The sequence below is a fragment of the Pteropus vampyrus genome, unplaced genomic scaffold (genome assembly GCF_000151845.1).
Source record: "Pteropus vampyrus isolate Shadow unplaced genomic scaffold, Pvam_2.0 Scaffold101, whole genome shotgun sequence".
In the NCBI taxonomy this organism is placed as follows: Eukaryota; Metazoa; Chordata; class Mammalia; order Chiroptera; family Pteropodidae; genus Pteropus; species Pteropus vampyrus.
In genome coordinates, this window is record NW_011888882.1 from 4098388 (window position 1) to 4112061 (window position 13674).

General features: G+C 35.0%; 1 protein-coding gene across 1 annotated transcript in view; it reads left to right on the forward strand.

The window, feature by feature from the left end:
• Positions 1–13674, forward strand: part of LAMA4 (laminin subunit alpha 4) — a 135571-nt gene that overhangs the window by 99935 nt on the left and 21962 nt on the right. The window contains exons 18-26 of the mRNA XM_023533378.1: positions 2408–2547; positions 4122–4298; positions 4903–5048; positions 5491–5653; positions 6516–6649; positions 7108–7279; positions 10377–10508; positions 11597–11739; positions 13338–13476. Coding sequence (XP_023389146.1) covers positions 2408–2547; positions 4122–4298; positions 4903–5048; positions 5491–5653; positions 6516–6649; positions 7108–7279; positions 10377–10508; positions 11597–11739; positions 13338–13476 — 1346 coding nt within the window. The remainder of the gene's footprint in view (positions 1–2407; positions 2548–4121; positions 4299–4902; positions 5049–5490; positions 5654–6515; positions 6650–7107; positions 7280–10376; positions 10509–11596; positions 11740–13337; positions 13477–13674) is intronic.

Consider the following 13674-nt stretch of genomic DNA (forward strand, 5'->3'; position numbering starts at 1 on the left):
GTTTCAGATTGGAATAATGTAAAAATTAGTTTAGAAGAGGAGAAAAACTTTTGGTCAGTTCATCTATCAATATGTGTATATACATATGAAATATATACATATCTTACATAAACACTAGATAGATTGGTTGTTATAATTTTTCTCTGTGAAATAATCGTAGCGCTTGTTTTTATAATGTAAGACTGATTGATCCTTTGGGGAAGAAGGTCATCACATGTTAAAGTAAATAATCTTAACAAAATATTGGTTTGCCTTAAGGGAAAACATTTACTAAACGGAATTGCTTTTACTAAACAGTGTTGCTCTATCCTTATCCCAAAAAAGCAGGTTATTACCAACAAGTACTGAATATGGCCAAATGTAACTGAAGCTTCTAAGAACAGTTTGTTGATCAACTTGAATACAAATTTATAGCAATGAAAATGAATTGTGTTGATGCTTAACTAATTTATTTAGTTACACGTAGATATTATAATTACATATTAATTGAGAAATTTTTTCCAGTCTTAATTTGTATAGTCTTTTCATACTTCTTAAATATCAATGTCTTTGTCATGACTAGAACTTTCTGTTCCCAGATTCAGTTTTTTGTGTTTTTTAAAAATTTTTTTTATTTTAATTTTATTTTTCAATTATAGTCGACATACAATATCATATTCGTTTCAGTCATACAACATAACCCATTCATGGTTTTAAAGACCATATTACCTTTACTTCCATCTGAATTAAGAAACAATTTTGTTAATCCATATATGATCTGTCTGTCACTGGAAATTTTATCTCAGGTCATAAAAGTCCATTTCAATAACAGGAAAATAGTTCTTTTATCTTCATCTTTTGGGTATATATTCATGAGTTCTTCCATGTAACCACTCACTTAATTGCTTTTAAAACCTGATCTTTAAAATATCTGCCTCCATGACATCCAACATTTACATTTATAAAGATATTGCCTCAGGAATATTTACTAAATCTGTTAAAATTTTTCCTCCTTTTTCAGTCCTATCAGTGATTTCCTAAACACCCAGAACTAGCACTAATTGAAATTGTTTCAGGCTACTGTGTTTTCCTCAAATAGCATCTTGTGGTTCAAAACAAAGTAAACAAAAGAGCATACAATACTATAAGAAACTTTACAGAGACCCATATAAGGTGGCTGCCTTTTTCTGAGAGAGTAGAGGGCAGGGAACCCTACCTTGTATACATTTCCATAGTCAAAAATTTAATGTAATGCTTTACATGTGCTTTATTACCTCTAATTTTTAAAGACTATTTTATTATATAATGGCTAATGTGGTCAGTGATCCAAACAACAAATATTTACCTCTGTATTAATTAATACAATAAACTGATAGTTGCTATTATTTTACTAAATTCCATTCTTTGTGCTGGAGAAGCACTTTTTACCCCAAGTACAGAAAAGAGATATTTCCATGGTCCTCATTGACATTTTCTCCTGAATCTGAGTTTAGTTTGATTCTAATAAGAAAGAGGCTTGCTCTTGCCCAGCAACTAGTGCCCAATGACCCTGCCCTTATGTAGGAGAATACCCAAAAGATATTTATTCTCTAGTCCACTGGTTCACAAACACTAGTGCACATCAGAATCATTTGGGCCCCACTCCCAGAGCTCCTGATTGGGTAGGTTTGGGATGGGACCAAAAAACTTGCATTTCTAACAAGTTCCCTGGTGAAGCTAATGCCATTGGTTTGGGGACCACACATTAAGAACCGCTGCCATCCGTGAGACTTTGGAGAGAGTTATGCCATTCTCTGTGTTTGGAGTTTCTCTCATCAAGCTGTATCCTTATGATTTGTACACTTTTCTATATGTATGTTATACATCCAAAAAATTAATAATAATAACCTAAAAAGTCAATATGATCTGCTTGTATCATGACTTTTGTCTGAGCCCATAGCCCATGGCTGCCCACTCTCACCTTGGCATGACTGCCACTCTTTGGGTGCTACCTCACTTGCTCCATCTAGTTCTGCCTGTGCTGGGACCACTGCAGTGTCATGTGTGAGTGTCCTGGAGAACAATGTCTTTACCTCCTTTTGCCCAGCATTTTTTTTTTCCTTGTTATACAAGTTATATGAGAAATGCAAACAGAACCTTTCTTGTGTGGTGAAAGGAACATCTGTGTATTCGTTGTGGATTTGGCCCTTTAGACATGTACATTATAAGTCAGCTTGCTCCGCACACAATTTATAGATCAATGTGTCTTTTAAGTGCCACAAAATAGGAACTGACTATGTTTTGGGATTCACTGTTAATTTTACAGGATTAAAAATGACCTTACAGTTCTAACAGAAGTAATCATGTGTTTGTTGTCTCTTCACCTGATTCCTGAAATGAACTTAATGTTGAAATATTTACTCAAGTGATTAATTTTTATTAACTGCAGTAAGAAACTTGACAGAGGTTGTCCCTCAGCTCCTGGATCAGCTTCGAACGGTAGAGCAGAAAAGGCCCGCCAGCAACGTTTCTGCCAGCATCCAGAGGATCCGAGAGCTCATTGCTCAGACGAGAAGTGTTGCCAGCAAGGTAACCGATGAAAGGCGTCATCATCAGTCACTTAGTGATGATAAGAATATGAAACTGAGCTCCAATTCTTCAAGCAGCTTCCAGAGCTGGGAGCCTTTCTACTCTGTTTTCCAGTTCGGTAGTTCTCAGCTCCATCTGCTTGTCAGAATCACCTGAGGAACTTTGAAAACTAAACCCTTTTCTAGTTCCAAGCTCAAGGCAATATATCAGACTCTTTGGAGAAAGGACTCGGCACCTGTATTTTCTTAAAGCTCCCTAGTGATCTATTGTGTAGCCAAGATTAAGTACCAGAAAGTTAACTTATTCAACAAAGCTCACAGAGCAAAAGAAATCAAGTAAAGCCAATCACAATAAAGGACTGGATTTATTATTATTGCTATTATTATTATTCATTATTTTAATGGCTGGTTTAGTGCAATTACTATATGGAATAATCTTGCCCATCTACATCTTCAAAGAATTCTCTGGTACAGCATAGATGATACGAAACTTTTACTGACTCCTCCACAGGTTTAACTGAGGATTCACATACCAGCTACAGTGAATAATCTCAATAAAGGCCCTGTTCTGAGATGCTTATACAGAAGCAATGCAGCAACACTAGTTGCTAGTGTTGGTAGCAACATATCCTGACATAACAATTAACATTTTCAGTGTGGCAAGACAGAGCTTGTTTTTGCCCTTTTCGATTTATTTTATATTGATTTATAGACTAGCAGCATTTTTTACAACTAAATTGGCTTGAATAGACTATTGGCCCTAATTACTGACAGGAAAAAGAGTTGGAAATCAATTATTTTGTGATGAAGGAGATAATGATATAGGATAATTGATCTCATACCAGAAATTGCCTTTTTTAGATTCTTGGAGAACAGTCCAAAAAAGGTTTATTCTCAACAAATGGCATTTCCAAAACTAGGTTTTCGTGAGTACTTTCTGGTAATTTTATTCATATAGAGTAGAATTTTGGGGTTCTGGTCACCTAAAACCATTTTCTAAAGAGAATCTTATCAATGTTTTTTGAGACCACTGGAGTGCTCAAATTGAGAAGCTTTCTGTGCAGATATGCCTCTTTCTCTGACCTCAGTTTTTATGGTAATCCCACACCTGCTTGGTTGTTTATTAAGATGTAATGATGTTTACTCAACTGGCAACATAGGACAGCTGCACTTTAGGCACCTGGGAATATAATCCTGAGCTCACTCACCATCAGTATTAAGCAAATCAACATTAATTAATTAATGTAAGTACATCTAATCATTCAGAAATATTTGCATAAACAGCATAGATATACAGTCCATCCACTTCTGAATACTCTGAAAATCACCCCAGATCAGACCCATTTAGCATATCATATTAGGCCTCTACTGAATTGTGCTTTGTTGTGGTACCTTTCCGTGAATCATTGTAAGAAACATTTTAATGAACTCACCCTTACAATTATAATAAAAGGCATGAAGAGAGTAGAGCTCAGAGACCCCCATCAGGAATGAGGGAAGCCCTTTGGGAACCATGGGAAAGCACTATACCATTTTCTGCAGATTACTTTTAATGAAATAATTTTGTAACTCCAGATCCAAGTCTCCATGATGTTTGATGGTCAGTCGGCAGTTGAAGTGCACCCCAAAACCAGCGTTGATGACTTAAAGACCTTCACATCCCTGAGCCTGTACATAAAACCTCCTTCTGTGAAGCAGTCAGAACTGGCTGGGACTGCAGATCAGTTTATCCTGTACCTTGGAAGCAAAAACGTAAGAGCATGAGGTTTTAAAATGGAATAATATTGAAGGGAATGATGGGTGCTTTTCTGTTGTCTTAAAACAAAGCTACCTATGCCAACAGCAAAATTCCTATTCTGGTAACTCAAAAAGTATAGATCAGTTTAGTGCCAAGACTAAAGTAGTGGTTTCAAAACAAGTAATTCCTTCTCTGTGTGGGATATTTCTGGGCTTGCCTCATATCAGCCTCACACTGCTAACTCTGAGGAGTCTGAATGCAGCATTTCAAGACCTTCAGAATGCCAAACTGTGTTTGAAGATGCATAACAATCAGTATTGGCATACTGTGTTATATCCTTGGGTTAGCTAAACAAGGTTAGCACACTCTTGGCGACCATCAAATGTCCACAAGCCTGTCCAGCTGCAATTAGACAAGCCCAGTGGGGCAGCAGACTGATGTGGCCACAGGGACGCTGGAAAGAAAGAGGAACTGCCCAGTCTAACAGGAACTTTGGTAATAATTCAGGCCAGACGTACAGCCAAGCACTGGGATAGCTGATTGTCCTTTAAAGAAACGAAAACAAAAGATGATATTCATTCATTTGGATTTTATTTAAGCGACTTCTTGACATTTCAGGCCAAAAAAGAATACATGGGTCTTGCAATCAAAAATGATAACCTGGTATACGTTTATAATTTGGGAACTAAGGATGTAGAGATTCCTCTGGACTCCAAACCTGTCAGTTCCTGGCCTGCTTACTTCAGCATTGTCAAGATTGAAAGGTAAAGTGAATCTGTGACACAGGACTTACGTACACATTTTATAATAAATCTATTGGATGCACACACACACATACACACACAGTCTTCCTGTGGATGTTGTAAATAGCATTTTCTTCCCTCTATTCCTCCTTCTCTTTCTTCCATTATTCCTGTATTCCTTTGCAAATACCTTGGTGGAAAACAAAAGATTAGAAAAAATAGCCATTATTTCTAAACAGCAATCTGATTATTACATCTTTTTATCTGGCGAATCTCTGAATTAATTCTGAGATGGAATGTCTTTTCTCCTTTTCTCATCGATTGTTGACATTCTATAAATGCTTATAAATATGACAAAAATCACTAATTCCATGGTAAGGGAACATTAACATTTTGACATTAAAAAATAGTTTTTCTATAAATTATCTGGCTAATAAAGAATAAAAATTCTTTATTGCAACAGGGTAGGAAAACATGGAAAGGTGTTTTTAACAGTCCCAAGTCTCAGTAGCACCGCAGAGGAGAAGTTTATTAAAAAGGGAGAATTTGCGGGAGATGACTCCTTATTGGATCTGGACCCCGAGGACATAGTGTTTTATGTTGGTGGCGTGCCTTCCAACTTCAAGGTAAGCTATCCAGCTATGTTTTGACTTATTGCAAACCTGCATGATTGTTTTTTAAAAATCCATAATACCTACAATGATTTGGAGGTGGATTGGAAACTTTGATATTTTAAGAAAAAGCTTAGCTCAGTGGGTGGTAGAATTCTGAACCAGAATCTATAAATCTCACATGTAAATCTGGACTCTGCTACCCATATTTTCATAGTGTCAAATGCTTTCAAACTATAGCTAACACTTGAATGTCAATTTATTTCAATCTGTTACATGCATATGTAATTAATACTACCCCCACCTACTGTAGGAGTGTCTATACCTTGTGGGTTTGTAACTAGTCTTCAGGTTCAAAGATGACAGTTTCAAAAACTCAGTTATCTCAGCTAATATAGACATGAAATAAAATACCTGGGATGAGGGTGCAGGTGGGATCTAGGGGAAGAAGTATTAAACCTGATGAAAGGCAGATAAAAGAAAGCCCAGGTAGATAAGGAGTTTATCTAGAATTTCAACTCCTAGGCTATTACTTACTGGTTATAGGCAGCACATTGTTGAACCGCTCTGAGAATTACTTTTCCTCTTTTTATTTGAGAAGAGGAATATCTACCTCACAGAGCTGATGTAAGGATTAGTTTTTGTCATGAATTCGCTGTCCTGATTGGCATATAGTATATGCTCAGTAAATTCCACACTGTCTGCTAAGACATGCACAACTGAAAAGTCATTGTTTGTCTAAATGATTTAGCATAATGTAGACACAAACTCAGGCCTAGAAAGATATTTATACCTATGGATAGGTCCTATGGATGTGCTTTTTGTTTCACTGCCTGTATCATCCCAGTGAAATGTGATCACTTTGTCTGTTGCACAGCCCCCCGCCAGCTTAAACCTGCCTGGCTTTGTTGGCTGCCTGGAATTGGCCACTTTGAATAATGACGTAATCAGCTTGTATAACTTTAAGAACATCTACAATATGGATCCCTCCAAATCGGTGCCCTGTGCCAGGTAAGCAAGTGGTAAGGGTACTAAAAACGTTGATAGCCATGCAAGAGCAGCAGGTGAGACAAGTGTGGGTCAACATTCAGGTTCTCAATTTTGGGGGGGAGAAGGGGGGATTGAAACTACTTAATAGTCATGCTTGCAAAAATCTTTTCAGTTCTTCTGTAGATTTATAACACTTATAAATAGTGTTAACTTGTTTGCAACTTTGATTTAGGCTTCTAGAGACTGGAGTTTCACTAGAGACTTCTGTTGTTTTAGCACATAGGTAGAGAAGAAATCCATTAAAAACAATTCATTTAACCCACCTGTAAATACTTAACATCTACCATGCAGACATCGGGACTTCATTTAAATGCTGTAAGATCCAAAAAAAGATGTCATGAGAATGGATTAAAAGGGCCTCACTTGAAAAACGTAACACAAACTGTAATATTCATATAATCCTTGCATTTTTATTCCAGAGATAAACTAGCCTTCACTCAGAGCCGGGCTGCCAGCTATTTCTTCGATGGCTCTAGTTATGCCGTGGTGAAGGATATCACTAGGAGAGGGAAATTTGGTCAGGTGACTCGTTTTGACATAGAAGTTCGAACACCAGCTGACAATGGGCTTGTGCTTTTGATGGTCAATGGAGTGAGTAAACATAAAAGTCCTACATCTTCTTCTTTATTTCCTTTAATTTCTGCTATGCATGTTTCTAGGAACCTTCCCAAGTTAAGTGTGTCATGCCATCAAATTGAAGTTTTAGTTTAGAAAGCAAAACTGGATTTTTTTTCTTAAGAGAAGTCATGTCAGCAATAAGTAAAAGCAACCCAAAATGCATTTCCCTGCACTACATTTTTGGATATACATTAAATATCCCCTCTTTAACAAACTAAGGGAACTTTGAGGAAAATCAGTGCCAAGATCTTACACTGACTTTTTAAATCACATGTCCTAATCAGTAAAAAAAACATATGCATGTTTACTATATGTGCATGCATATACATAGCACATATATACATTTATTTATTAATGATATACATCACATGATATCACTTATATGTGAGATACAAACCTAAAAGCAACAATGAACAGGGCAAACAAACAGAGACTCATGGACATGGACAATAGACTAGTGGTTACCCGAGGGTAGTGGGGAGTAGGGAGGGGGCAGGTGGATAGGGTAAAGGGGGTCAAATATGTGGTGACAGAAAGAAATCTAACCATGGGAAGTGAATGCACTGTGTAAATATATATATATGCCTTAATGTTAAAAAGCACAGCTGAAACTTATTGGATTTCATTAATCAATGTCACCATAAAAAAATAAATAAATAAGTCTTGGGAGCTTTTAGCTTAAATAAAAAAAAAAATGATATACATATACCATATATGGATATAATATTCAAATCTAGGAATCAAATAATTTATATAAGATCATATTAAATAAAAATAATGTCATTTTAAAATAAAGATGAAATGAAATAAAATTTTTATTTGTTAATGATACAAAAGTTATTATTAATAGCAATGTTAGTGAAAACAATGTAAGTAAATATGTTTAAGTATTTTAAAAGTCTCATTAAACTCTTTGTGTTATGGTGATTCAAAAGTCTTGTCCGAAGTCAAGTTTATTTCAACACTAAGTTTTATTGGCAGTCATAACTAATAACATACCTCATAAAAATAAAAATGTAAGAAAGTATCACTGGGTATGCTTACTAAATCATGATACTATTTTTTAATCTCATTCACTAATTGACAAAAATTATTTTTAAAGTTTGGCTGGTACATTTCCATCTTTCCTGATGTCAGTTCTTGCAAGCTAATCAAACATTGTGTCATTTTGTTAACTTTAACAAACGCATTCAAGATCATTGAAAATCTTCATTTGAAATATTTTTATAGGTAGTACACTTACATTGTGTTCATCAACAAGTTCACTTAACAATATAAAAATTTCCAAACATATTTTTTAAAAAATCATTTCTCCAATGTACAACCTTCTTCAAAAAAAAAAAACTTTACTTTCTCATTCATTGTTATAATACCCCTACCTTAAAACAACAGATCAGGTATGGTTTTTAAAAATAACTAGATAGACCTGGAAGGTATTTAAGTCAGACAGAAAGATAAACACTATATGATTTTACTTATATGTAGAATCTAAGGAATAAAAAGAGCAAACTAATCAGAAGCAGACACACAAATATAGTGGAAAATTTGGTGATGGACAGAGGGGTGGGGAGTTTGGGGAGCTGGGAGAATAGGGTGAAGGGTTAAAGAAGTACAAATTAGTAGCCGATGGATAGACATGGGGGTGGGAAGCACAGCATAGGGAATGCAGTTAGAATGAATACATTGGCTATGTGGAGAGTAAGGAGAGGGAGTGAGCAATTGAGGGGGGGACCATTTTACAAACTATATAGATGTCTGACCAATATACTGTATACTTTAAACTAATTAAAATAAATTTTTTAAAAATTCTTTAAAAAAATAACTAGTAGGTTTCAAGCTGCTGAAAGACATCATCATGAATAAAGGTCAACAAATTTAGAATAACTTATTTTATAAAGAAAAATGTGTAGTTCTCTTTAAATTTGATAGCATTTTAATAATTTGCAGGATATAATCTATAAACATCTATGTGTTTCAAAATATTGTCACATCACTGCATCTCAATAGAAAATCACTGTAAATATTCTATTTAAGTCATCTCACCCATAAATCCATGTAACTGGGCACCCATAAACTGCAATAAATTGCAGTAGGCTAAATGCAAGAAATGGGTGAACGGCCATTGCCAGTCTTCAAGAGTTCCACTTTTGAAGCCTCACATACCATGTGAATCCCGTGAAAATCCATCCAAAGGACAAAAATGAAGGCTCAAGGTCAATCCATGTCTTAAATATGAAAAGTTAATTTCTCTCTCTATTTTGGAATTTTTAAATGAGTGAAAACAGAAGTCGAAATATTTTATTTCTATCCTCCAGTGGATTGTTTTTTACATTATCAGAAATATGCAAACTCCACTCAGGAGATCACTTTCTGTAAAATAGAGACTTTATTATAATATCATATTTTTCAAATCCATTTCATTCTTGTATCTCGAACCATCTTCTGAAACAAGCAAGGCTGACCAGCAAATTACTTGATGTTACAGAATTACTCTGTTACTCAAACACCATATGGTCCAAATACGTAATAATTTCATATTTATTTACATAAATCTAGTGTTTCAAAATAATGCAGAAATGGTATTCTTTTTCTTATATTCATATGTGCTGATAATTTTTAAGGCTCTTTTTAGCATGCCTTAGAATTAGTTTTCAATATTACTAATTTTCCTCAAAATGGAATCCAATCACATCTGTTGGCCTGTTATAACCTTCAAAAGTTGCCTAAAGAAAGGGCAGTTGAAAACATATGGCCTATATTATTCTGTTTTCAAGATTTTAGAAAGGTCAATAAGGTAAATTTAAAATTTAATTCTCATAAAGTACATAAAAAAATAATAGAAGATAGTTGTTTTAAATAGTGTATAAATATTAATACTTTAGTATATTAATATAAGACATAAGTGCTGATGTGGCTATAGTTGTGATTTCTATTTTATATACAAATTTCATAAGACTCCTTAGTCTTCAATTTCAATAATACAGAATACAGTGTTATTTCTCAAATTCAGCTAAATCTGCACTTCCGTAATAGCAAACACTCACATCTTACAACCTCCTTCTCTCTTCAGAGCATGTTTTTCAGCCTGGAAATGCGCAGTGGTTACCTACACGTGTTTTATGACTTTGGATTTAGCAATGGCCCTGTGCATCTCGAAGACACATTGAAGAAAGCTCAAATTAATGATGCAAAATACCACGAGGTACAAATCATTGCAGTTTGGGTATTTTTGTTTTGTTTGTACTTAGATCTATTGATCTAATCAGATATTCAAACAAGACAGATGAGAAAGTAACTAAATTGAACACCTCACATCTGAAGACCAACTGAAGGGCACTTATCTACTTAACTCCAGGATAACATTTGCTTTAAAAGAATGAATGTTTTGGTCATACTGACCTTTCTGAAAAAGAGTCACCAAAAGATTCATTTCAGTTGCTTTAATGACCAAGAGGTTCCTGCTATGCTCCATACTTTCATTACAATGGCACCCCTATAGAATCCTTCTACACATTTGTTGAAAATGCCAGTGTAGATACACAGCCATTTGTTTACTCATCCTTCAAGCCCTACTAAATGTAAAAATTGTAGAATAAAGAGAAAATTTTCTTTTAAGCCATTTATCCAGAACTTAGAAAATACTAACAGATTCCTTATAACGAGAACCCATAAAGAATGCTCTTCAGTCTTGAAATAGATGTGAAGCATACTGATAATATACTTCTATTTTTATTAACAAATACTTTAAATCTGCAATTTAATAAAATGTATAAAAGGCATAATATCTTTGAAGCTAAACCAAAAGGTAGAGAATAAGAGGCTATAGTTCTTTTTTCAGTTAAAAGTCCATAGCCTTCATAAGGATGGTTTACAATAAGAGATTAGTTTAACCATTTCTCTAACTAGCGTTTTCACAAATTTATTAAAGTTTCTTACTATGTCACCAAAATAATAACACCTGGTAACATGCAGTCTAAGGTCCAGAAGGTACCTGTTTTTAGGTCTTTCCTGAATCCCCACAAAGGAGCCAAAGAAAGCAATTGGTCTCATGACAAAATTGTTCTTGGGCTAGCTCCTTCTCCACATGGAAATCCTTCTCCAGGAAATGTGGACTTCTGCTTATATCAGTAAGAGTTTCATGTCTGTGAGTAAGAAAGGAAAATTTATTCCCCATTTTGTGAACAAACACAAGAACAGTTATTTTAACCAGAATAATTAAAATATACAGTAGTCTTCAGAAAGTTGATTATTAAACAGTGATGAAGACTTACTATATCTTATTTCTCCCAGATCTCAATTATTTACCACAATGATAAGAAAATGATTTTGGTAGTTGACAGACGACATGTCAAGAGCATGGATAATGAAAAGATGAAAATACCTTTCACAGACATATATATTGGAGGAGCTCCCTCAGAAATCTTACATTCCAGGTAAGTTTTTTTTGTTAAGTGGTTGTTTATTACTAACTAAATACTGGACTAAGTATTCAACACCCAGGAGAGGTCTAGTAAAAGGTTTAGACACCCCCACTTGCTACTTATGCCCATGTGCACAGGTGCACATACACAGTCATGTACCTTGGGGCCCTCTGCGACTAGTGCTCTGGACCCCCTTAAATTAACATCTACTAGATGTGATCTATAGGTCCTTCACTTTTGTTTTAGTCTTAATTTAAACTTATTTGAATTCTCAAATAGCATCTGAGGGTAGAAATTTTAAGTTTACACGAGAGGTTGTGAATTAAGTATAGAGAAACATTATTCTGATATGTATATAAAAATTTGGTTGTCTCTTATTACAATCAAGTCATAGCATCAGAGACTTTTAAGACTGAAAGACAACTTTAGGATATTCCGGTCCAATGGTTCTCAATCCCAGATCTCATTAAAATAACCTGGAGAGTTTTATAAACACCATTGCCTATGCCCACGCTCCTTAAATTCTCAATGCTCTGGGATAAGGCCACACCATAATATTAAAAAGCAGAAGGAGGAGAAGGAGAAGGAGGAGAAGAAAAAGAAGGAGAAAGAAAGGGGAAAAAAAAAGAAAGAAAGAAAGAAAGAAACTTTCCCCAATTAAGCAATTTTACTATATAACTAGGTTTGAGATTTGCTGATAGAGTTCAACCTCTCATCCACTACAGAATCCTTGCTCTCCATTAGCCTTCACATCTCTTTTATGAATAAATATAGCGATGTGTCTATGGTTACCTCTACAGACAAAAAAAAAAAATCAATTTTTAATGACTTCAATTTTTATAAAATTTTTCCTTATATTGAATCACAACTACTGCCATCCCCCTTCAATGTTACAATGCTTCATATTTTAAAAAGGCTCTCCAAGCTTCCTTTCCAAAGTAAATAGCCTTTTCAGTTCTTTCAACTATGCCACATTGGACCCTTATCCACTATGGTTGCCATTATATGCACCCCATGTCAATCAGCACAGCCCTTTGGGTATGATCTTCTCAGAGCAGAATATGGGGAACTCTTAACCTTAGTTTGGCTAGTATTCATCTAAAATACATTGAAGCTGTTGTGATTTGATCGAAACTAACTTCATATTCATTCAATATCCAATAACATTTTATTGGGCACCTCCCCTCCTAAATATTAGGCATGATAATAAGTACTAGGATTATAGTACTGAGCAAAATGCCATTCCAGATCTTAAAGGATTTCTTACTTTTCTATTGATCCAAACGCCCAACATTCATTTTAGCCTTAGTTGATTACAGTGCGTTACAAATAAAACCAGGAAGATACGTTTATGACCCAAGTGGACTAGTGGGAGACTGAAGACTGGGTTCAACTTCTAACTTACCAGTTGTGACATAAGAAAATAACTTGACTCTTCTCAGTTTAATTTTATAGCTTAAACCATGTGAAATTGCCAAAAGTTTACTATTTTTGACCTTAAAGTGTGTCCATTATAAATGATTATAAATAAAATTAAATTATGTAACTTACATACACTGGGTCACGTCATCATCATGGCTGAATCAGTATAGACTACTTTTCTTTTCCAGGACACTGAAAGCCCACCTTCCTCTAGATATCAACTTCAGAGGATGCATGAAGGGTTTCCAGTTCCAAAAGAAAGATTTCAATTTGTTAGAGCAGACAGAAACTCTGGGAGTTGGTTATGGATGCCCAGAAGACTATCTTGTAAGTAGTAGTCAATCGAATGCATTTTAATAAATAGACACAAAACTTACCCTTCTCAAAAGCTAGAAAAGCTCTTTTCGGCTTCTCTATAATCTAAGGTACACCATGGTCTCCTTTCTGCCACCAGCAGAAGGAAGAGTCATTAAGCTAGAAAGCAACTTGTCCAGTTGCCTCAGTTTTTCTCAGGTGGGTCTTCCA